The sequence below is a fragment of the Aotus nancymaae genome, unplaced genomic scaffold (genome assembly GCF_030222135.1).
Source record: "Aotus nancymaae isolate 86718 unplaced genomic scaffold, 86718_ANA_hifiasm-v0.15.2.pri h1tg000018l, whole genome shotgun sequence".
NCBI lineage: Eukaryota > Metazoa > Chordata > Mammalia > Primates > Aotidae > Aotus > Aotus nancymaae.
In genome coordinates, this window is record NW_026988430.1 from 16,564,544 (window position 1) to 16,591,041 (window position 26,498).

At 42.8% G+C, this 26,498-nt stretch overlaps 1 protein-coding gene across 2 annotated transcripts in view; it reads right to left on the reverse strand.

Moving 5' to 3' along the window:
- Nucleotides 1-21,984: 21,984 nt before the first annotated feature.
- USP43 (ubiquitin specific peptidase 43) overlaps nt 21,985-26,498 on the reverse strand; it is an 82,116-nt gene continuing 77,602 nt past the window's right edge. For both annotated transcript variants that reach the window (XM_064378313.1, XM_064378314.1), the window contains exon 15: nt 21,985-23,719. In XM_064378313.1, the coding sequence (XP_064234383.1) occupies nt 22,683-23,719 (1,037 nt within the window). In that variant the 3' untranslated portion in view covers nt 21,985-22,682. The remainder of the gene's footprint in view (nt 23,720-26,498) is intronic.

A 26,498-nucleotide genomic window follows, 5' to 3' on the forward strand; every position in this document is an offset into this window, starting at 1 on the left:
GGCAATATATTCCAACACATGGGCTTCACACTCAGCAGATATCCCCATCATCATGGCAAGATGGACTCCACGGCACCAGGTGCATGTTCCAGCTACTTAGAAGCTATGTAGAAAGAGATTTCTCTTCCCCAATAGTTCATACTGAAGTCCTAATACCTTTGGGTATGTGGCCCTTTTGAAGCAACCACCACATGTCTGATTGCCCAGGCCTTGGCCAGCTGCTCCACTTCTAGAGAAGGAGGGGTAGGGCAGCCATGTCTGAACAAGCACAGAGTGGAGAACTGGTGATTTCCCAAGAGAAAACGAAGATGCTCTTCCAAGAAGAAAAGGAGAGCATATATTTTGCAGGCAAAGCAACCTTTCTTTCAAAATGCATGTCCCTGGAGAAGGCAAGAGCTAACAACATACACTGATACAACCCGTCTGCTACCTTACTAGGGTCTTCCACTTATTGCTTTATGCAGTGTTCCCAGCAAGCCTCCAAGACAAATATGAGTTCCATTTCTACCCATCAGGAACACAGAGGCTAAGAAAGCTGAGTGGGCCGTTCGGCCAAAGTGCATAGCTAGTCAATCAGAGCTGAGACTTGTGAATGGAAATGGCTGGGCCACCTGCAGACAGAGAAGATCTACAACCTGCCAGTCTTTTCCATGTGAGAACTGGGTGGGGTTTCCAAGTGTAGGGTCAGATCAGGCATCCCCTTCCTGGTGTGCCCTGGTCGACAGTGGTCACTGGGGAAACTTTAGGTTGATTGAAGTTACATTAGTTGCAAAAATAAGTCAAGGAACTTCCATCAGGAAGGCTAAGCTGTGGTGGGCAAGTTTGATCTGGACTAGATAGTGTTCTGTTGGCACAAGGGGAACGCCCAGGTATATAAACAATAGAGGAATCTGTGAGACTTAGCTTTTGGTACCTGGTGCTACAATCCCCTCTCTATCTGCAATGTCAGTTGCAGTGATGGTGGAAGGGAGGCTCTCCTGCATACTGACAGCATGCTACCTCTTCTCCCACTTTTCTGTCTTGGGGCTTTCTCTAAAGCCGGAGAATACCTGCAGCCTTTGCAGGTGCAATCCAATGTTGCAGAATAGTTAACATCCCCAGGAGCAATCTTCAACCAACAAGGGACAGAAGTTGGTAGACAATGCCCAAAGTCCTGTATAGAAAAGTATAATACTGGGCTGAATGTGGTGGCTCATACCTGTAATCCCAGCGCTTTGGGAGGCCAAAGCAGGTGGATCACTTGAGATCAGGAGTTCGAGACCAGCGTGGCCAACATGGTGAAACCCCATCTCTATTAAAAATACAAAAAATTAGCCTGGCATGGTGGTGCACATGCCTGGAATCCCAGCTACTCGGGAGGCTGAGACAGGAGAATCGCTTGAACCCAGGAGGCAGAGGTTGCAGTGAGCCAAGATCATACCGTTGCACTCCAGCCTGGGCAACAGAGTGAGACTTTGTCTCAAAAAAAAAAAAAGAAAAGAAAAGTATAATACTGAAAACGAAATCTCAAGAACCCTCTACTACAATTCTGTTCGCTAGAAAAGCTATCAAAGAAAAGAAAATGCTGCCAAGTTCATTGGTATATAGGTTTCCAGTTTTTTTTTTTTTTTTTTTTTGTAGGCAGCATATGATATCATGTTCTTCTACTGTACTCTTCTATAACTTGTTTTTCCTCCTAGGAGTATGTCTTGTTGTCCAGGCTGGAGTACAATGATGGGATCCAAAACCTCCGCCTCCTGGATTCAAGTGATTCTCCTGCTTCAGCCTCCCGAGTATCTGGGAATACAGGCATGCACCACCATGCCCAGCTAATTTTTGTATTTTTAGTAGAGATGGGGTTTCTTCATGTTGGTCAGGCTGGTCTCGAACTCCCGACCTCAAGGAGTAATTCCAGCTACTAGGGAGGCTGAGGCAGGAGAATGGCTTAACCTGGGAGGCAGAGGTTGCAGGGAGCCGAGATCACATCACTGCACCCCAGCCTGAGTGACAGAGTGAGACTCGGTGTTAGAAATAAAGCTTGGAGTGGTAAGAAAAAACGGTCACTCAGACAAAGGTCTTTTAGCGAAGCAAATTTACTTCTGTGCAGAAGGGCGCCTGTCCTAGGGCTGGTAGCCACGGAGCACCCCGAAGGAGAGTAGAAGCTTTTCTTTCTAATGTGACTTTTGCTCCTGTGTTCTTTCCCCATTGGCTGGGGTCAGACTGCACAGTCTAAACAGACTTGATTGGTTAAACACTTAAACTTTTTTAGATAAGGTGGATGCGTGATAGGAGAGAGGAGGAAGGGGTCATCTGTGGCGAACAGAGAGCCAGTCCTTTTCTAAATAAGGAAAGGAATGTGAGCGGGTGCTGTGGGGTGCCTGGGCGTGTAGTAGAAGAAAAGGAGAAGAAAGAGAAGGGGAGCGGGGTACGTGGAATTAAAGAATAGAAGGTTGAGCAGGAGGTTTGAAGAGAAACCTTGCTGTGTCTCACACTCGGTCCCCCCCCAAAAAAAGAGGTGGGGACTCAGGCTCAGCCCTGACATGAGTCCCAAGCCTTTCATCTGAGTTCTAGCCTATGGCTAGAATTGTATGTCACGTCACTTGCTTTGTATTACAAACATAATTCAGAGATTATTTCTGTGCAAAGTAGTCATCATCTCTTATGTTGATAAAGAACCTTATTCTTTTACTTTTTTTTTCTTTTTTGAGTTGGAGACTCACTCTGTCCCCAGGCCGGAGTGCAGTGGCACGATCTCAACCTTACCCTCCTGGGTTCAAACGATTCTACTGCCTTGGCCTCCCGACTAGCTGGGACTACAGGCATGTGCCACCACGCCCAGCTAATTTTTTATTTTTAGTAGAGATGGGATTTCACCATGTTGGCGAGGAAGGTCTCGATCTCTTGACCTCGTAATCTTGGCCTCCCAAAGTGCTAGGATTACAGGCATGAGCCACCGCACCTGGCCCTAAGAACCTTGTTCATCTGGAAAAGTTTTACACAGACTGCGAGAAGACCAGAGGAGACTCTAGGAGATCATTTAACTCCTATTTCCTAGTCTCTCTTATGCCATAACAGGCTCCCTGCCGTAAATCATTCTGTGCTCTGGGCTGCAGTCTACCCATCTGCAGTCTACCCATCTACCTATCTATCTGTGTGATAGACCCTTTTATTCTCCCTTCACTTTTCCCATGTCCATCATTATTGCCACTTGGTTTGAAGAGGATCCAATCTGCGGAGAGCACAAACATGAAAACCCAAACCACCCAATATGTCAATCGCTGTAGTGGAAGTATGGATCCCCTATCGCAGGGGCACGGCTGACTCTATGTCAAGGTCTAGGGAGGAAAACACAGAGAATGAATCCTTGAAGGATGAGCAAATACACTTCAAAGAGTACTAGATATCAAAATAACAGAGTACTTGGTTCCATGTAGAATAAAAAAGTGGCTGCATGATTATATTCTCCACATTTAGACAGATCTAGTCCAGTTTAGAGGGTGTCTCAAAGGAGAGCCTATTTTCACAGGGAATGAGAACGTGAATAGTTAAAGAAAATAACTTGTTATATTGTAGAGAGATGATGTGTTTGACTTTTGCTGGGGTTTTAAAACTCATATTTGGAGATCGTTATAAAGAGGAGAGGTATGGATGCCATATAAATAATTCTCAAATCATATGAAACTTGCTTAAGTAACTAATTTACAATGCTGAGAAAGGCTTAGTCATCCACTTAAAAAAAAATAATTAAGTTAATCAGTGAGCACATACCCTGGACTCAGCAGGCCAAGGTTCGCTCAAAGGTATAGCACAGAGAGCGCCTCAAGTCCATATGAGTACCAGCTGCAGGATTACATTTAAGAGGTTGTTATGAGGCCAGGCATGGTGCATCAAGCCTATAATCTCAACACTTTGGGAGGCCGAGGCAGGTGGATTACCTGAGGTCAGGAGTTCGAGACCAGCCTGGCTAACATGGTAAAACCCCATTTTTACTAAAAATGCAAAAAAAAAAATTAGCCGGGCATGGTGGTGTGCACCTGTAGTCCCAGCTACTCAGGAGGCTGAGGCAGGAGAATTGCTTGAACCTGGGAGGTGGAGGCTGCAATGAACTGAGATCGTGCCACCGCACTCCAGCCTGGGTGACAGCAAGAGACTCAGGTTTGGTAGGGAATACAACAATATATAAGCAAGATTCATAATTTCAATAATTATTCTTACTACCATAGCAGTGATGTCAGCTATACACCTGTTCAGGAGAACTAATGGGAGTGACATACCTGCAGGAATTTGCATAGAGATGAGGCCCTTCCATGCAGGAGGAAGTGCGTGGGGGCAGCCACCAACAGGGGCAGTCTTGCTCGTGGGCACCTATGAGGCCTCTCCTTAGAGACCACTAGAAATATTTGAGAAGCACACTGCAGACATTTTCAGCATTGTGAGAGCCACTGGAATTTGGGTGGTTTTCACTGATGCTGCATTTGTGCCTACAGGTCAGTAAGGCCTTCAGAAACTTGAATTATGCTATCAATTCATTTTTACTTCTATTACTATGGCGCTATAGCATCCACGCCTTTAATGTGTATTCTTCATTAAGAAACCATGTTGCTTCTCACATCTAAATCGAATTAAGAATTAAGGTTTACAATGGGCTATTCCAAATGTTCCCGAAATTCAAAAGAAACTTACAGCATTCCAGAAAAATTTCATCTCTTTAGTAGTTGTACAGTGTCATTGAAGCTTATGTGGGGATTATGTTACATAATACATACATATACATGTATACGTATTATATATATTTTTGCCAATTACATATATATAATTATATATTTTTGCCAATCCACTATAATTGATTTCTCATAAATTTTTTGTATATATGTATATTATGTATTATGTATACAGTATACACATGTATATGTATAATGCATAATGTATACATAATACATAATATACATATATACATAAGATACATATACACATAATACATATACGTATGTATATGTATACGTAATATATATACATATGTATACATATGCATACACAATACATAATACATATATACATAAAATTTATCAGAAATCAATTATAGTGGATTGGCAAAAATATATAATAAAAGGGTAAAACAACAGGTGCATGCTGATAAAGCCTGTAGGAATATTTTGTGGAATAATTTAAGTGTTTTCCGACATGGAGAAAGATCAAAAGACATTTTTCATGTGGCTGAACTCATAGGTAATACTAGCTAAAAAGATATCCTTACATGTGAAATGGAATTAAATAAGGGCTGTTGAGAAATGGAATTAAATAAGGGCTGTTGAGAAACCCTGACTAAAGAAGACTTAGAGGAATGAATATAAGTATCTTAGTCCTGGATGGAACACATTTAGCGTTCCATCACAAAACAGGGTATTGTGCCCTTCATGCATGATCTAAAGTCACTTCCAGGGCAATTTTGACTGACTTGCAAACAGAATCCCCACATAAGATGCAATGCCACTGTACAACTACTGAAGAGATGAAATTGTTCTGAAATGCTACAAAGTTCTTTTGAATTTAGGGAATATTTGGAATATTTCATTGTAAACCTTAATTCTTAATTCAATCTATATGTGAGAAGCAACATGGTTTCTTAATTAAGAAAAAAGAGTACATGTAAACTTATTAGGAAACTTTTTTTTTTTTTGAGACAGAGTCTCACCCTTTCCCCCGGGCTGGCGTGCAATGGCACAATCTCAGCTCACTGCAACTTCCGCCTCCCGGGTTTGAACAATTCTCCTCCCTCAGCCTCCCGAGTAGCTAGGATTACAGGCGCCCACCACCACACCCAGCTAATTTTTGTATTTTTAGTAGAGATGGGGTTCTGCTGTGTTAGCCAGGCTGAACTCCTGATCTTGAACTCTTGGTCTTGAACTCCCGATCTTGTGATCCACCCGCCTCAGCCTCCCAAAGTGCTGAGGTTACAGGAGAGAGCCACCATGCCCAGCCAGGACACTTTTTGAACCAGGATTCACAAAGTTCATTCCCCCGAATCATCAGTAGCTATTTTGGAGAAAAATGAACAGGTAAGTCCACCCTTCACTGAAAATCCTTAATTTTTGATAATATATTTGCATTTGGCTTATCTGAATATAAATCATGAAGATGCCCCCAGAGCTTTGAATTTCTCACAGTAGCTGCACATTAAATATTTACCGGATACTCCTTTTCACTCATTGCTATACCTTATTTCAAACTTATTTCAGCCAAAAGATAGAAATATGACATTTAAGACAATATTTAGGAAAGAGTATTGTTGTTGTTTTAGTGTGGGCTGGAATCTAGGAAGTTTCTGCTGTTGTTCAGATGGAGTCTTATTGCCCAGGCTGGAGTGCAGTGGTGCAGTCTCTGTTCACTGCAACCTCCACCTCTGGGATTCAAGTGATTCTCCTGCCTAAGCCTCCCAAGTAGCTGGGATTACAGACATGTGCCACCACACCCAGCTAATTTTTGTATTTTTAGTAGAGATTGGGTTTTACCATGCTGGCCAGGTTGATCTCAAACTCCTGACCTCAAGTGATCTACCCGCTTTGGGCTTCATAAATGCTGGGATTACAGGCATGAGCCACCACACCCAGCCCAAAATCTAGGAATTTAAGACAAGTCTGGTACTCTGTTGAGTAGTTTGAGAATGAGATATTGTAAAAGCTGAAGCTACCATAGCCAAATGAGAAAGCTGTGAATGTCTCCATCAGCTCATTCATTCAAAAACGCTTATTTTCAGAGCAGGTACTATGCCCTGGAAACGCAGAGACTTGGCTGTCTTAGAGTTTACTCACAGTAAGTGAGCGAACAAGTGATGAAGATAAATTCAGAAGGTAATGAGTACTATTAGGAAAAATATAAACAAAGGGAATGCTACTTTAGAGAAGGTGCTCAGGGAGGACTTCCTGGAGGGGGTGATATGAAACCTTCCTCAATGATGAGAAAAAGCCAGTACTGTGAAGAGTAGGAGAGATTCAGGCAGAAGAAAAACGGTCAGTGTGGCCAGAGCCAAGGGAGGGGAGATGCAGTACAAGAAGGGGGCTGCTCATGTGTCCTTCTTGGCAGAAGGTACAAGGGAGGGGGAGTCGTGAGCCACTTTGCACGTCTAAGAGCTCACCCTCAATGCTTTGTGAAGAAGGGGTTGTAAAAGAGGAAGAGTGCAGAGAGAGAGAGAGAGAGAGGTGAGACAGGAGGCTATGACAGTTGTCCAGGACAGAGTCTGGAGTGTGTAGACTAGAGCAATGGTCATGTAGATGGAGAGAAGCAGTCAGATTCTGGATGTTCTGTGTCTCTCTTACAACAGACATGTGAGCTCTGGCTGTACTTTACTTCCGATTACACTTGGCACTTGAACACGGTGCTCATTATGAATCTAATTAGCCTGTTGCTCTGTGTCACACTGATACAGGACTTCTCATTTGAAAAGGTAGGTTGGTCTATTTTCACATTCACTTCTCATGGCATCAGGGAAAGGCAGAGCAGTCAAATAACAATCCCACCTAAAGAGGTTAAAAGTCACATGACTAGAAAATAGCTGACTCAAGAGCTCTATTTCTAATCTAGGCTCTCTTCTCCCCAATTACTACATTGTCTACATAGAAAAATCCAATAGACACGCTTTTCATGGCACGGTGATAATTTAGCCCAAGGTTAAAACAAGTTAGGTAAACATCTCAATATATTTTAGCTGTACAAGGCTGCATGCTGGATGTACCAGATATACATAGAAACCTAAATGTATCACAGCATGTAGGCTTTCACCGGATAAAAAGAAGTGATCATAAGGGGGCTTGTTTAGGTCATGGAAGAAGATCAGAAGGGATGGGAGAGATGGATGGGCCATTGGAGGATCCGGAGAACAGTAGAACTGGAAGGGAATGTAGCAAGAGGGCAGTTCTGTTTTATAGGTGAACAACTCAAGGGCTAAAGAGGAAAAAATGACATGCTGAGCTTAATCTCTTGAGTAGATGAAAGAGAGGTGGTTGGGCTGGAAAAAAGCAGGATGCAAGCCATCAGATGAACGGTTCCTCTAAACCTGCGTGGGAAACAGGGAGGCCTAGAGAAAAAAATTAGTCCAGAAGTGAATCAGATAAGGGGGATGGGTGGGAAAATGGCAGACTCACTGAGGGTGATGGGTCGCTGTTTCTGTTGATGTCTGCCAGCAACTGTGTCCTTCGACGGGGGTCAGGAGCATTCAGTGGACATCTGTTTCTGGACGTCACCTCTGGAACCAGAGTCTTCTCCTCCTCCGCTCTCTGACAGTCCCTGGTTTCTGCTTCCTGTCCACTCCTTTGATTGAGTTGTTTTTATCCTGACCCACATTAATGAGCCTGTGGCCTTAGATCCTTCCCTTGCATATCCTATCTTTATCGCTTGTCTTTCCTTCCTGCCTGATAATTCTGGAGGAGTAGAAATTTATACAAAGTATTTGAATTAGAGGCTCTTCATTGGTTGCCAAATAACGTCCAAATGCCTTAGCCAAGGACTTGGCCATTGACTGGCCGAAATTCACCAGCTTTGTTCCACTCCACTGCCCAGTACATGTTCTATACCCTTATCAAAAGACATGATTTCCCCTAAACAATCCCACCTTTTCATAACTTCACAGCTTCACCCCACCCAGAATGTCCTCTGCTATAATCCCTATCTGTTGGAATCCATGATTTTAGAGATAAGCACAAATAGTAGACATCTATTGTTCTTGCCTGCCTAGCATTTATTTTCCTCTGATTTTTCTACAGGAAACACGTCTTTCATCCTCTTAGTCATATTATGTGCATGTCACTGATCCTACTCCTAAATCCAGCAGTGACTCCGTCACTCAGACCTAGCATGTCAGCATATTACTCTTGGCCACAGTGTTGAAAAAAAAAGAACGGGGGTGGAGGTCATAGGAATTGTGTCAGGCTCATCAATGCCAACCTCAGGACTTCGACTAAAATTTTAAGAAAAATAACCACAACTTTTTTTCCTTTTGGGTGGCTGATTTGGCAGAAGTAGGTCTAAGCAAAACGAGAAATTTAAATGTGTAACTAGGGCACTGGAGTTGTTTTTGCCCTAAGAATATCTGCTGACCCTAGGTCTTCAGTTTTCAGGGCTATTGGAGCATGAGAAGCAGAAAACAAGCCCCAGAAACCCCCAAATAGGCAGACCTATTGTGGTAGACTAGACTATGCAGTCATATTGTGATAGACCAAATTATTGTTCACAAATATTAACTTTCTCCCCATAGTAGGATTGGAAATCCATGCCCTTTGCCATGGAACTTTGGAATGCCATCTAGTAAATGAAACGGGGTAAACAATTCTGTCTTTCTGATTTGAGGTTTGTCCAAGTGATTTGCTTGGATCAATGCCCAGTGAAGCCCTGCTCTAGCGGACCCGTAGATTTATGAACAAGAAATAAATGACAACTTCACAATCAAAAATAACTAAAGCCCACAATCAAAAATATAACAGGTCATGGTAAGTGAGAAATAATAGACAATAGAAACACAAATTAGAAAACAACTGTGCTTAGCATGTTTTAAAAAGTAAAAGATGGAAGATCCAAGATGGCCAAATAGGAACAGCTCTGGAGTGCAGTTCCCAGCAAGAACAATGCAGAGGGTGAGTGCCCACTGCATTTCCAAACAAAATTTCACTGCCCACAGACCAGGAGATTCCTGGGCTGAAAAGCGCCACAAGTTTTCAGCATGGTGGTTTCAGCCAGTGCTGGGTTGGTGCACAGAAGAAACCCACACATATCTGGGTGGCCGTTTCGACTGGTGCCTGGAATGCCTGGGAGACAGAGCCACCCATTGAACTGAAAGGGAGGGGGCTGAGACAGGGAGCCAGGCGATCTGGCTTGGCGCATACCACCCCCACAAAACAAGGAACCTGAAACGCTCTGGATTGAGAGTTTTGCAGCAAGCACAGCTGGACCCAGGACGGTTCTGCTTAGTGCAGGGAAGGGTGACCACTACTACAGTTCACACAGCAGCTGGGCAGAGCCTCTAGCAGCTCAGCAACACCTCTGCTGGCAGACTGTGACTAGCCTACTCCATGTGGGGCAGGGCATCTATGAAAAAAGGCAGCAGCACAACAGGAACTTATAAATAAAGCCAACCTTCCTAGGACAGGGCACCTGGGAAAAGAGGTGATTATGAGTTCCACTGCAGCAGACTTAAAAGTACCTGCCCAGCAGCTCTGCATGGAAAAATGGAGCTCCCAGCACAGCATTTGAGCTCCTATAAGGGACAGACTGTCTCCTCAAGCAGCTCCCCAACCCCCATATACCCAAAGAGACACCTCATAAAGGAGAGCTCAGGCCGACATCTGTCAGGTACCCTTCTGGGACTGAGATAACAGAAGAAGAAACCGGCAGCAACCTTTACTGTTCCGCAGCCCCTGCGGGTGATCCCCAGGCAAGCAGGGTCTGGAGTGGACCTCCAGCAGTCCTGCAGCAGAGGGGCCTGACTGTTAGAAGGAAAAGTAAGAAACAGAAAGAAATAACTTTATCATCAACAAAAAGGATGTCCACTCAGAGACCCATCTGAAAGTCACCAACTACAAAGACCACAGGTAGATAAAGCCACTAAAATGGGAAGAAACCAGTGCAAAAAGGATGAAAACACCCAAAATCAGAATGCCTCTCCTCCTCCAAAGGATCACAACTCCTCACCAGCTAGGGATCAAAGATGGATAGAGAATGAATCTGATGAATTGATAGAAACAAGCTTCAGAAGGCAGGTAATAGCAAACTTCTAGAGCTAAAAGAACATGTGCTAACCCAATGCAAAAAAACTAAGAATCTAGGAAAAAGGTTAGATGAGATGCTAACTAGAATAAACAGCTTAAAGAAGATTATAAACGACTTGACGGAGCTGAAAAACACAGCACGAGAACTTCACGAAGCATACACGTTTCAATAGCCTAATCGACCCAAGCAGAAGAAAGGATATCAGAGATTAAAGATCAACTCAATGAAATAAAATGAGAAGATAAGAATAGAGAAAAATGAATGAAAAGAAATGAAGAAAGCCTCCAAGAAATATAAGATTATATGAAAAGACCTCATCTGTGTTTGATAGGTGTACCTGAATGTGATGGAGAGAATGAATCCAAGCTGGAAAACACTCTTCAAGATATTATCCAGGAGAACTTCCCCAACCTAGCAAGCCAGGCCACCATTCAAGTGCAGGAAATACAGAGAACACCACAAAGATATTCCTCAAGAAGAGCAACCCCAAGGCACATAATCGTCAGATTCACCAGGGTTGAAATGAAGGAAAAATACTAAGGGCAGCCAGAGAGAAAAGTCAGGTTACCCACAAAGCGAAGCCCATCAGACTCACAGCAGATCTCTCGGCAGAAACCCTACAAGCCAGAAGAGAGTGGAGGCCAATATTCAACATCCTTAAAGAAAAGAACTTTCAACCTAGAATTTCATATCCAGCCAAACTAAGCTTCATAAGTGAAGGAGAAAGAAAATCCTTTATGAACAAGCAATTGCTGAGATATTTTGTCACCACTAGGCCTGCCTTACAAAAGCTCCTGAAAGAAGCACTAAACAAGGAAAGGAACAACCAGTACCAGCCACTCCAAAAATGTACCAAATGGTAAAGACCATCAACACAATGAAAAAAATGTGTCAACTAATGGGCAAAACATCCAGCTAGCATCAAAATGGCAGGATCAAATTCACACATAATAATATTAACCTTTAATGTAAATGAGCTAAATGCCCCAATCAAAAGACACAGACTGGCAAATTGGATACAAATTCAAGACTCATTGGTGTGCTGTATTCAGGAAACCCATTTCACATGCAAGGACACACATAGGCTAAAAATAAAGGGATGGAGGAAGATTTATCAAGCAAATGGACAGCAAAAAAAAGCAGGAGTTGCAATTCTAGTCTGATAAAATGGACTTGAAACCATGAAAGATCAAAAGAGACAACGAAGGACATTACATAATGGTAAAAGGATCAATGCATGAAGAAGAGCTAACGATCCTAAATATATACACACCCAATACAGGAGCACCCAGGTGCATAAAGCAAGTTCTTAATGACCTACAAAGAGATTTAGACTCCCACACAATAATAGTAGGAGACTTTAACACTCCACTGTCAATATTAGACAGATCAACAGGACAGAAAATTAACAAGGATATCCAGGACTTGAACTCAAATCTGGACCAAGTGGACCTAATAGACATCTACAGAAATTTCCACCCCAAATCCACAGAATACACATTCTTCTCAGCACCACATTGCACCTGCTCTAAACTTGACCACATAATTGGAAGTAAATCACTCCTTAGCAAATGCAGAAGAACGGAAATCATAACAAACAGTCTCTCAGACCGCAGGGCAATCAAATTAGAACTCAGAATTAAGAAACTAATTCAGAACCGCACAGCTTCATGGAAACTGAACAACTGGCTCCTGAATGTCAACTGGATAAATAATGAAATGTAGGCAGAAATAAAGATGTTCTTTGAAACCAGCGAGAACAAAGACACAACATACCAGAATGTCTGGGACACATTTAAAGCAGTGTCTAAAGGAAAATTTATAACAACAAATGCCCACATGAGAAGCGAGGAAAGATCTAAAATCGACACTCTATCATCAAAATTGAAAGAGCTAGAGGAGCAAGATCAAAAAAACTCAAAAGCTAGCAGGAGACAAGAAATAACTAAGATCAGAGCAGAACTGAAGGAGATAGAGACACAAAAAACCCTTCAAAAAATCGATAAATCCAGGAGCTGTTTTTTTGAAAAGATCAACAAAATAGACTGCTAGCCAGATTAATAAAAAAGAAAAGGGAGAAGAATCAAATGGATGCAATAAAAAACAATACAGGGGATATCACCACTGATTCCACAGAAACACAAACTACAATCAGAGATTACTACCAACAACTCTATGCACACAAACCAGTAAACCTGGAAGAAATAGATAAATTCCTGGACACTTGCACCCTCCCAAGCCTAAACCAGGAAGAAGTTGAAACCTTGAATAGAACAATAACAAGGGCCGAAGTTGAGGCAGCAATTAATAGCCTATCAACCAAAAAAAAGTCCAGGTCCACACAGGTTCACAGCTGAATTCTACCAGACATACAAAGAGGAGCTGGTACCACTCCTTCTGAAACTATTCCAAACAATACAAAAAGAGGGAATCCTTCCCAAATCATTTTTTGAGACCAACATCATCCTGATACCAAAACCCAGCAGAGACTCAACAAAAAAAGAAAACTTCAGGCCAATATCCATGATGAACATAGATGCAAAATCTTCAATAAAATACTGGCAAACCGATTGCAACAGCACAGCAAAAAGCTTATCCATCACAATCAAGTAGGCTTCATTCCAGGGATGCAAGACTGGTTCAACATATGCAAGTCTATAAATGTAATCCACCACATAAACAGAACCAAAGACAAAAACCACATGATTATCTCAATAGATGCAGAGAAGGCCTTCCACAAAATTCAACAGCCCTTTATGCTAAAAACTCTCAATAAGCTAGGTATCGAAGGAACATATCTCAAAACAATAAAAGCTATTTATGACAAACCTACAGTCAAAATCATACTGAATGGGCAAAAACTGGAAGCATTCCATTTGAAATCCGGCACTAGACAAGGATGCCCTCTCTTACAACTCCTATTCAATATAGTATTAGAAGTTCTAACCAGAGCAATTAGGCAAGAAAAAAAAAATAAAGGGTATTCAATTGGGAAAAGAGGAAGTCAAATTGTCTCTATTTGCAGATGACATGATTATATAAATATATATAATGATAGAAGATGATAGAAGACTCTATCATCTCAGCCCAAAATCTCCTTAAACTGATAAGCAACTTCAGCAAAGTCTCAGGATACAAAATCAATGTGCAGAAATCACAAGCATTTCTATACACCAATAACAGACTAACAGAGAGCCAAAGCATGAGAAAACTCCCATTCACAGTTGCTACAAAGAGAATAAAATACCTAGGAATACAACTAACAAAGGATGTAAAGGACCTCTTCAAGGAGAACTACAAACCACTGCTCAAGGAAATAAGAGAGGACACAAACAGATGGGGAAACATTCCATCCTCATGGTTAGGAAGAATCAATATCATGAAAATGGCCATACTGCCCAAAGTAATTTATAGATTCAACACTACCCCCATCAAGCTACCGATGACCTTCTTCACAGAACTGGAAAAAACCACTTTAAACTTCATATGGAACCAAAAGAGAGCCCTCATAGCCAAAAGAATCCTAAGCAAAAAGAACAAAGCCAGAGGCATGATGCTACCTGATTTCAAACTATACTACAAGGCTACAGTAATCAAAACAGCATGGTACTGGTACTAAAACAGAGATATAGATCAATGGAAAAGAACAGAGGCCCTGGGGGCAATGCCACACATCTACAGTCATCTGATCTTTGACAAACCTGACAAAAACAAGCAATGGGGAAAGGATTCCCTGTTTAATAAATGGTGTTGGGAAAACTGGCTAGCAGTGTGCAGAAAGCAGAAACTGGACCCCTTCCTGACACCTTACACTAAAATTAACTCCAGAAGGATTAAAGACTTAAAACATAAGACCTAACACTGTAAAAACCCTAGAAGATAACCTAGGCAAAACCATTCAGGACATAGGCATAGGCAAGGACTTCATCACTAAAACACCAAAAGCATTGGCAACAAAAGCCAAAATAGACAAATGGGATCTAATTAAACTCCAGAGCTTCTGTACAGCAAAGGAAACAATCATTAGAGTGAACCAGCAACCAACAGAATGGGAAAAATTTTTTGCAATCTACCCATCTGACAAAGGGCTAATATCTGGAATCTACAAGGAACTAAAACAGATTTACAAGAAAAACAAATCCATCCAAAAGTGGGTGAAGGATATGAACACTTTTCAAAAGAAGACATATATGAGGCCAACAAACATGAAAAAATGCTCATCATCACTGATTATTAGAGAAATGCAAATCAGAACCACATTGAGATACCACCTCACGCCAGTTAGAATGGCAGTCATTAAAAAATCTGGAGACAACAGATGCTGGAGAGGATGTGGAGAAATAGGAACACTTTTACATTGTTGGTGGGAGTGTAAATTAGTTCAACAATTGTGGAAGACAGTGTGGCGCTTCCTCAAGGACCTATAAATAAAAATTCCATTTGACCCAACAATCTCATTACTGGGTATATACCCAAAGGATTATAAATCATTCTGTTATAAAGACACATGCACATGTATGTTCACTGCAGCACTGTTCACAATAGCAAAGACCTGGAACCAACCCAAATGCCCATTGATGATAGACTGGACAAGGAAAATGTGGCACATATACACCATGGAATACTATGCAGCCATAAAAAATGATGAGTCTGTGTCCTTTGTAGGGACATGGATGAATCTGGAAACCATCATTCTCAGCAAACTGACACAAGAACAGAAAATCAAACACTGCATGTTCTCACTCATAGGCGGGTGTTAAACAATGAGAACACATGGACACAGGGAGGGGAGCATCACACACCAGGGTCTGTTGCAGGGAAGCCAAGGGAGGGACAGCGGGTGGGGGAGGTGGGGAGATCGGGGAGGGATAAAATGGGGAGAAATGCCAGATGTAGGTAATGGGGGGATGGAGGCAGCAAACCACATTGCCATGTGTGTACCTATGCAACAATCCTGCATGATCTGCACGTGTACCCCAGAACCCAAAGTACAATAAAAAAAAAATAAAAATTTAAAAAGTAAAAGATAAGTCTAACAATGTCTTTAGTGAATAATAAACTATAAATGACTATTGTAATTAAAAAATAAAAATTTCTGATTATAAAATAAAACAACAAAGAAAACCCACATTAGGCTTAAGCAAAAAATATTACATAGGCAATTAGCATATTATTAGATAGGTCATAAGAAATTATCCAGAATATAGCCCAGAAAGGCAAGGAGATGTAAAATATAAAAGAGAGTTTAAGAGGCATTGGATAAGTTCCAACATACTTTTATTTTTATTTATTTTGGGGATGAGTCTAGCTCTGTCACCCAGCCTGAAGTGCAGTGGCATGATCTCAGTCCCCAGCAACCTGTGCCTCCCAGGTTCAAGCAATTCTCCTGCCTCAACCTCCTGAGTAGCTGGGACTACAGGCTCAAGTCACCACATCTGGCTAATTTTTTTATTTTTAGTAGAGATGGGGTTTCACCTTGTTGGCCAGGCTGGTCTCAAATTCCTGACCTCAGGTGATCACCCGGCTTTGCCCTCCAAATTGCTGGGATTACAGACGTAAGCCAACACACCCAGCCTCCAACATATTTCTAATTGGAGTTCCAGAAACGAAAATAGACATAACGGGGCAGAGGCAATATTAGAAAACATAAATCCAGTAATGAGCAATTATTGGATTGAAGAATGAATGAACAATTCTAGATGTTCCACTAAATAGCAAATCACTAAGCATAAACACAAGAAAATACAAAAGTCGCTCTATACAGTAAACTACAAATGTTATTGAGACTGAAACAGCTGGAAGGCTATGTTTGTGGATTAGAAGACTCAATATTATAATATGTCAACTCTCCCCAAACCAATCTATAGATTAAATAAAATCCCAATCAATATCCTAGCAATTGTATGTGTATGTGTATATAAATCAATTAACTGACTCTAAAATGTATTTAGAATTAGGAAGGTCCAGGAGTAGCCAAAATAATTTTTTTTATAAAAGCAAGTAAAGTTTGTTAAGATTTGTGTCTTGTGCTGGTTAAATCTAACCACTGATAGAAAAATATAATATGTAAAATAAAATTTTTAAGTAAACACTAGGATATAAATAAGACATAAAATTTTAAAACTATTATTGAAGAAGGAACAAAGCAAATTTGATCTGATCAATAACAAAATGCAGAAAGGAAACAAAAATAAGTCCAAACTATCAGTAATCACAATAAATGAGACGGAGCTAAATTTCCGATTAAAAGACGGAGATCATCTGATTTAGGTTTAAGAAAAAATTCAGCTGTTTGGCACACACAAAAGACACACCTTAAAAATGGAACATTGAAAGATACACATGAAATGCTACCAAAGGGAACACAGATGTGACAAAATAATGAGCAAAATAAAATTTAGGAAAAAAAGATATTTTATAGTGACAAAATACAAACAAACAAAATAGACAAATCAGGCATCTGATAATGTTTTTAAATATATAAAGCAGAAACATAAGGAAATACTGTGGAGAAATCATAATAACATGGAATACTTTAATAGTCTTCTTAAAAATCAATAGGTCAAGCAGAAAAAAATAGTAAAGTGTTATGAGTTTATGAATAATTCAATAAAACTTCATCTAATCGTTATTTATAAAACTTGTACCCACAGAATACACATTTTAAACACACTTGAAAATTACAAAAAATAACATGATCATTTTACTATAAAAAAGTTGAAAAATTAAAATTCATTCCTAATTTAAGAAAATATTAGCTAAAGATCTCAACTTCTTAAAGGAACATAAAGGAAGGAGATTTACAACAAATATCATTCCTAAAAGGTAAAACACTAAAGTCACAAACTAGACGTGGATGTTAGCTTCCATCACCACAAATAAGCCAGTACTGTGGTCATAACTAGTGCAGGGAAATAAGAAAAATAGAAGCATGAATACTTAAAAGGAAGAGACAAAATTAGTATCAATAAACAATTATTTTAAAAAAATAAATAACAAAGTCAAGCTGACCAGACACAAGATCCAATTTTAAAAAGATGAAAAAACAGCCAGGCACAGTGGCTCACACCTGTAATCCCAGCACTTTGGGAGGCCAAGGCAGGTGGATCACTTGAGCTCTGGAGTTTGAGACCAGCCTGGGCAATAAGGGGAAACCCTATCTCTATGAAAAATACAAAAATTAGCTGGGTGTGGTGGCTCACGCCTGTAGTCCTACTACATGGGAGGCTGAGGTAGGAGAATCGCTTGAGCCCAGGAGATGGAGGTTGTAGTGAGGCAAGAACGCATCTTTGCACTCCAGCCTGGGAAACAGAATGAGACTCTGTCTCTCACACACACACACACACACACACACACACACACACACACACACACACACAGCCATTTGAAAATGTAATAGAGAAAAAGATTCCATTTCCAATGGCAATGAAAACAATCAAATATGTGGGAATAAATAATAAAAGTTATGTGCAAGACCTAGGTGAAGAAAAGAAATACAGAAGGACATGAATACTTTTTTTATTCATGAAAACTTGAATTAAAGAAGAACATAACTATTTCTGTTGCTCCTTTGTTTAAAACAAGATAAAAAATGGGATAAAGTTGGGTGCAGGGGCTCACGCCTATAATCCCAGCACTTTGGGAGGCTGAGGCAGGCGGATCAGGAGATCAGGAGATGGAGACCATCCTGACCAACATGGTGAAACTCTGTCTCTACTAAAAATACAAAAATTAGCTGGGCATGGTGACTTGTGCCTGTAGTCCCAGCTACTCAGGAAGCTGAGGCAGGAGAATGGTTTGAACCTGGGAGGCAGAGGTTGCAGTGAGCTGAGATCGTGCCACTGCACTCCAGCCCAGCGACAGAGCGAGACTCCGTCTCAAAAAAAAAAAAAAAAAAAAAAAAAGGCAGGGGGATAAAATGATGAAATGCCCATCAATAGGGTTAAGTAATCCTTGGTACCTGCAGTACTATAGAATACAAAGCATCAGTTAAAAAGAATGAGGTGTACCCATAAAAGACAATGTGAAAACATCTTCAAATTATAAAAGCAAATTACAAGAAATGCATGCATCATGTTCTCATTTATGTATAAACATACACACAAATCAAAATTACATTTTTTCTCATACAAGAGGAATGCACAAAGAAAATATGGAAATATGGAAGGAAATACTCCAAACGGGTGATAGTGACTTCTGGGAAGGGTATTGGGGTTCTGGCTAGATTGCACTCATGACATTATTTATTCTTTCAGCTCTTCCGTATATTTGAATTTTTTTTACTATGGTCAATAGTTAACAAAAAGCAGTGAACATTTTATATAGAATATAGGGAGTTTTCCCTTCTTTTGCAAGGATATTCACTTGTTTAGGAAATCAAGAGGCCAATTCAGACTAAAAATTTATCTGGTCTATGAGGAAACTACTAAGAGGTGGTCCCATTTGTTTTTGTGTTTACAAAACCACATCACGACTTTGCATACTAACATGTAAAATATTCTTCTCCCCATCTCTGTGTACGTGTTCATGTTGTTTCTTGCCCACTACTTCTGAGTCAACTTCCAGTCCATGTGGCGGCTGAATTGAATTAAAGGACTTCTTCCTCTGATTCCAGAGATAAAATAAAACAACAAAATTTTTAAGATATAGGAAAGCTCAAAATTAAGAAAGAGATCTCTTCAGGTGCCAGTGAAAAAGGAGAATTTCAAAGTCATGCCAGTGAACAGAAGCCAAACAGCACAAAGGAGTATTGTAACTGAAAACTGGTTGGGCGTTTGGTCCCTGCAGAGTTAAAGGAGTATTATCTCTGGAAGGCTGGCGGAGGGGGCACAGAAATTGAGCTACCTACAGAAAGATGAGACCCCTTAAGAGATGCCCATTTATTTACAAAATGTTAATAGGAAAAAATATACTTGTGCCAGTTATCAATGTATTGTCTTCTAATTTATGCTTCACTGTTTGCTCCATGAAAATTGATCTGAGCCCTTTAGATTTTTTTCCATTTCCAGATGGTATGATGTCAAGTATTGTCAGCAGAGGGTGCTGGAGAGGGATTTCAGAAGGAAGTGGTTTTCTGTCCTGGGTTCTGGGGTGCTCTCTCAACAACCCCCTGCAGCACAGACAGGGCTTCCCCAGTGCCCAGCTCCTGCAGCAGAGGCAGCATGTCCAGCAGCAGGCTCCTTTAATGCAGGTGGTTTTTCCAATATCCAGCTTGTGTGGTGCCTGGCAGCCAGCAGCTTCCCCAGCAACCCCTTTGGAGTACCGTGTTGGAGTGCCTCCTGGGAGATACCTTCTATGAAAAGCTTCCCCTACAACACCCCGAAAGGCAGATTTCCAGCCTTCCAGGGTGCAGTACCACTCAACTCCTCTCCAACCAGAGGACCACAGATTGGCACCCCAGTCCTGGGGGGATGTAGGGTCTCATCCCTGAATACTCTATCTGAGCCCCTAGAGGTAAATCTGTGATTCCAACATTCTCTCTCTTTTCCTTTTGAGACAGAGTTTCCCTCTCGTCTCCCAGGTTGGAGTGCAGTGGCACAATCTCGGCTCACTGCAACCTCCAACTCCTGGGTTCAAGCGATTCTCCTGCCTCAGCCTCCTGAGTAGCTGGGATCACAGGAGTGTGCTACTACTGCCTGACTAAGTCAAGGTTTCACCATGCTGGCCAGGGTGGTCTTGAACTCCTGACCTCAAATGATCCACCCACCTCAGCCTCCCAAAGTGCTGGGACTACAGGCATGCGCCACTGTGCCTGGCCCTCCCACATTCTCTGGAATTCTTTTATTATGAACCAATTCCTCAATACTCTGTTATAGTATTATTATGCTGTAACATGTTGTAATTAGTAAGGTATATTTCTTTATATTAAGCTTGTGGTTTTCGCATGTATTCTGCCCCCACACCACTTCTCACATCCCCCAGTGTTTCAGCCTTGCCAGGAGTGACAGATAAAATTAAGTAAGCAAAGGGGTCCTTAAAAAGCACTTAATGGGCTGGGCATGGTGGCTCACATCTGTAATCCCAGGACTTTGGAAGGCCAAGGTGGGTGGATTGCTTGAGCCCAGGAGTTCAAGACCAGCCTAGGCAACATGGGGAGACCCCATCTCTACAAAAATACAAAAAAAAAAAAAAAAATAGCTGGGTATGGTGGTATGTGCCTGTAGTCCCAGCTACTTGGAAGGTTGAGGTGGGCAGATTGCTTGAGCCCAGGAGGTTATGTTGCAGTGAGCTATGGTCGCACAACTGCACACTCCAGCCTGGGTCAGAACGGAGCAAGACCCTGTCTCAAAAAAAAAAAAAAAAAAAAAAAAGCACTTCATGTCTGTACTCAAGTTAAACAGGAATCCTGCTGGATAGGGGTGCTGTTCAAATGAAGGCCTAGATCTTGGGGGCAATAGAAGAAGCCCAAAGTGATCAAGCCTAGATCATGGCAACTAACCATTCGTGGTAAAGTGGACAGTCATGCAATCAGATCTCCAGGGATGGTCCAACATGCAGAGTGTGCTGGCTGTGGCTTGGTGCTCCAGACGCTAAATCAACAGGCAGGCTACTCTGTTCTTCATTATTTCCAACCATACACGCTCACGTATAGAAAACTAGATATGTAACCTGCATTGAAGAGTCTAAACTTTTCATCTAATTCCCTGACCTGATTCACTTCATGAATCCAGACTCCTTTCTTTCTTTTTTTTTTTTTTAAGAACTCATCCATGTAGAATCCAGACTCTCTTAAATGACAGGATGGCTGGGTACTATTGAGGAAGAATCCTTCTATGACCCCACATCTGCCCCATAAAGTTTCTCCCAGCCATTCCCAAAAGAAACTGCAGCCATTTGCCTGGGCTGACACTAAGCCCCAGGAAGCCAGAGCGCCACTGGACTTTTTCAGTCTGAACAGGAGCTTATGGTGGCCAGGTGATAAACGGTTTCCTAACCCAAGTTTGCATCTTGGCAGGCCCAGTGGAAACTGGCCTCTTTCTTAGGATATTTCAATATTCTGAGTGCTTAGTTGACTGACCTCAGCAAGTAGCTGAATGCCCACACTGGCCTTCCCTGACCAAGTTGCATGTGATCCTGTTAAATTTCATAATACTTATAGTACCTAAAAGTACTCTGCCTCTCTGCCTCAAAAAAAGAAAAGAAAAGAAAGAACTCAAGAAACTACTTTCTGATAGCAACAGCAACAAAGCAAGTTTACTCAGCAGGAATGACGCAAGGTCATTTATCAGACTTGAATAATTTAGACAGACATGCAGGTTCCATGGACAGGATTTTATTAAAATGGTACATAGATTTCATATTTAAATTAAAAAATGAACATTTTTTTCTAGTATCAAAATAGTCATTTTTAAAATACCTTGAAAAACTTTAATACAACTTTTAATATATTAAATATTCACCTGAAATCTCAGTCATTTCTCTCTCATCTCTCTTTGCTAGAATCTTGCCTTACCATCACTATCACTCTGTTCTCATTTTTTATTTTCTCTTTTTTGGCATCTTTAATGCTTATCCCAGAAAAGCGTTAAAAATAAAATATTTTTCTCTAAATCCACAATTTAAAAAAAAAAAGAAAGAAAATGGAGAAGCCAATGACAACATTTGACATGACATTGAAGATTCTTATTAACCAGGCTCACCTAGTTTGCCCACATTCAAATCTCTTTAGTATCAGTTCTTGCCCTGAAACTGGAAGTACTGACCCAATAGCATCCTCTAGTGGCCAGACTGTAGCAAAGCATCCAACCATATAGGAAGGTTTTGGACCTTGGGTTATGTGGACATTAGGTGTTGAAAGTCTAGATAGGGAGACCAAAAAAAAAAAATTTTTTTTTTTCAGGGATTACAAGACAACTGGCTTCCTGGAAACCCACTGTCAACACAAGCTGCCTACAACTGCTCGGCAAAGTCCCACGAACGCCAGTGTCACACAATACTGACACGCTCCATCAAAAGCTGGACTCCGGTAAGGTTTTCTTTCGACCTAAGGAAAGAGTGTGGTATTTGACCCTCTGGAAGGTGCCATAAGAAGCCTGCTCCCCTGGAACAGTCCTTTGTGAAGTGCCCAGCGCGCTGCCTCTCGGAGCCCTGCTGACTTTGCGAGGGAGGCGGAGAGAGCTGGGGGCCGACCAAACATCCCTCTCCAGCCGGCCGCCCAGGCCCCTAGCCAGGCCCTCTGGGATCCTGAAGGAAGGAGGTGAGCCTGGAACCCGCCCATCCATGGCAGGGCTCAGCCTGCCACTCACCAGGGAGACAGGGGGCACCTGTGGAGAGACCTCTGCCCTGTCATTCCTCCTGTTCTCCTTCTTCCGAAACACGGACCTCAGAAGGGTGAGTGTCCCCTGCAGAGGTCTGTCTATCTCAGGGGTGCCTCTGCGACTGTCTTTGCTGTTTCCAGAGAACCCCACGTAGGGGGAGGGTGGGCTGCTCTTGCTTCCCATCTGGAAGCTCTCCTTCCAGCTCATGGCCTTCTGACCCTCTGGTCGGGCTGGTTTCTCATGCTCCACTGAAGGCATCACAGTGAGGGGCAGGTCGAACTTTCTGGGAAGCCTGATATCCTGCACTGCATTTTCCTTGGGTTTCCTTGCTGTGTTTGGATCATCTGAGTTTCCAGGGGCCAGACAGTGGTTGGGTTGAGCCGAGGGACAGGCCACCCCGCCTGGACCTCTTTCAACGGCTCGCCCACCATCTTCACTTTTAACAGGAAGGGCGACGTTTGACCTCGGCGATGCTGACCTCTCATCCTCACCCGCGGTGCCTGTCAACAGCGACACAATGGACTGGCTGGTGGACCGAGGCCTTCGTCTGGATTCCAAGTACTCCACTAACTCAACGGAGGCACCCGATGGCTTCTCCTTGGATCCAAAGGACCACCTCAGGGGCATGGTCTTGAAGGGCCCCTGCTTGGCTCGGGAAGTGGTGGGCGCCTTCATGCTAATGCTTCTGCCTTTCAGGCCCCGCACCAACTGCCTGGACTCCAAGCCTCCTGAAAGAGACACGAAGACTGTCAGTGGCAAGTCACCCTAGAGCCGCCACGCCAGTCATCTGCCGATTACTGAACACCTCGGGTGTAGGAAGCACTGGGCTGGGTACTAGAGACACAGCAGTGAACAAGCCAGGTGGGGCTCCTGCCTTTGGGGGATAGCAATGGTTTCACCCACTCTTCCTCAATCTCCACTTACACATTTGAAGCCACAGGGCGAGCCAGTGCCACAGAAGGTATTTACACCCTGGTAGATACCTTGGCAAAGTCATAGCTTGGCCATGACATCTGGCAAAGCTCAGTCTCATGGACATCTGACCTTAAGACTGAACGGCAGTTTCCTCCATCTTTAAATATTCCCACGAAACAGAACGCTCAGCAAACGTTCCTACCCTTCTAGGTCATATTAGGTCCTTGTACCTTTCAAATGCAAGAATCTCAGATATCCTACCCTGTGCTAAAAAAGAAAAAAGAAAAGAACTGTGTGTTTATCAGAGCTGCCACATATGCCTGTATTCTGTGCGTCTTGCAACATCTGTACATAGCTGGGAAGAAGTTTTCGAAACACATTGTTAGGTGAGAACAGAGTCTAAAAATTAGCATATTAGGTTGCAAAAGGAATTGCGGTTTTCGCCATTTAAAAACAAATGGCAGCTGGGTGTGGTGGCTCATGCCTGTAATCCCAGCACTTTGGGAGGCCAAGGCGGGCAGATCACCTGAGGTTGGGAGTTCGAGACCAGCCTGACCAACATGGAGAAACCCTGTCTCAACTAAAAATACGAAAATTAGCTGTGTGTGGTGGCATGCGCCTGTAATCCCCGCTACTTGGGAGACTGAGGCAGGAGAATCACTTGAACCTGGGAGGCAGAGGTTGCAGTGAGCTGAAATCACACCACTGTACTCCAGCCTGGCAACAGAGCAAGACTCCATCTAAAAAAAAAAGGATGGGGGGGCCCTGTCAGTGCCACAGCCAACACAATGGGTGACACAGAGAGAGGCCAGAGATGGTCAGGTGCATGGGTGAGAGCTCAGTAAGGGCAGAGGAATGAGGTGCAGGGGAAGGAACACTGCAGGAATGCAGGGGGGCAGGGTGAGCATCAAGCAAGCACCCCTGGGGAAATGGCTGGAGCCGGAAGAAGCAGAACGCCTGTTACCTCTGAAAGGAGTCAGAAAGCATTCCAAGGAGTTGACTTTCCGGGTTTTTCGTGGAGAATGTTTGATTGTTTTCTTCCTCAAAGCATTTCTTTACATCAGCCAGTCACAGATACAGTTTTACCCAAAACACTCTGTAATTTTGGTTTGGATTGACCTTGTTAAATTCCCAGCCTTTTGAGGGGAAGAAGTGTTCTGAGGTCTGAGAAGTGTGTGAAGTTTATTTCTTTTTTTTTCCTCTCCCCCAGCCCTGGGAAGGGCAGAAAGGGATGCTTTGTATGAGTAGGACAAAGCTGTGACTTTTAGCCTTTCAAAATGAGAGCACATTGCCTGGAGCCCCGGCAGGTGGTGGGAGGAGTTGGCAACTGCCCGAAATAGTGGTTCTTCCTTTCGTCCTGGTAGGAAAGGGTCTGAGGCCGGGGCTGACAGCAACACCTGAGCTACGTCTCACGGGAACCACAGATGCCCACAGAACTCGTGTCTCCTCTTTCTCAGGGCGGCAGTGAAAAAGTGCCCCTGCTATTTTTATTCTCCTTCCATTTACTGGGCTATGATACAGGCTCTGAGACCGGATGGCTTTAATAAAATGAGAGATAAGCAGCATAAGAACAGAAGGGAATGAGGGGCCCCCACGCTCACACCACACTTCCTCTCTACTAAGTCACTTCTCATCCAGGGCGGGTGCCAGTCCTGGTACCCCTCTCCTGGGGAGACGGATGAACTTTCTGGGATGCTGGGAGACAGAGGTAGGGGTGGTGATCAGAGACCCCTGGGCACTCACTCTGGTCCAACCCCCACCCCACCCCAAGAAGAAACCCCCTGTTTCCAGTCAGGCTGGCTTGAATGAGAACCAGGAAGAGCCTACAGTCTCACACCGCATGAAAGACACAGGCAGGTGGGTTCTTCCTGAAGGTTATTGAAGCCCCACAGCATCATAAACGTGCTTCTTCAGCCCCACAAGAGCCCCCTCCACGCAGATGGCACCAGTGGAGCCGATGGGCACAGTCCTCTGACACCCCCTCCACACCGCAGCTCTGGAGCCAGCAGATGTGCTTAGAGAACTGCCACATCTGTCCCTGTCCCTGTGCAGCCACCTTGATTTCTGCAAGACTTTTTCATCCTTGGCTAATGAAATATGCATCAATCCAAACTCACATGTTTTGTGAACAGGGCGGGGGACGTCTTTGTGCCATGCTTGGCCCCCCTGCCACAGAACAAGACTTTTCCCAGTTGAGTACCTCCTGTCTCTTTGAGGGCTTCCACTGTGCTTCATACACCCACCTGCTTGCTCCTTCAAAACATATTTAATAAGCACCTACTGTGCTAAGGACTGTCTTCAATACAGTTGGCTGCACCTGTCTTTATGAGGTTTGGCAAAAGTAAGAATACGTGATATCATGTTATGTTTCTTTTCTTTGTTGTTGTTGTTGTTGTTGTTTTGAAACAGAATCTCATTCTTATCACCCAGGCTAGAGTCTAGTAGTGTGATCTCAGCTCACTGCAACCTCCGCCTCCCGGGTTCAAGCAATTCTTCTGACTCAGCCTCCCAAGTAGCTGGGATTACAGGCACATGCCACCACACCCAGCTAATTTTTGCATTTTTAGGAGAGACGGGGTTTCACCATGTTGG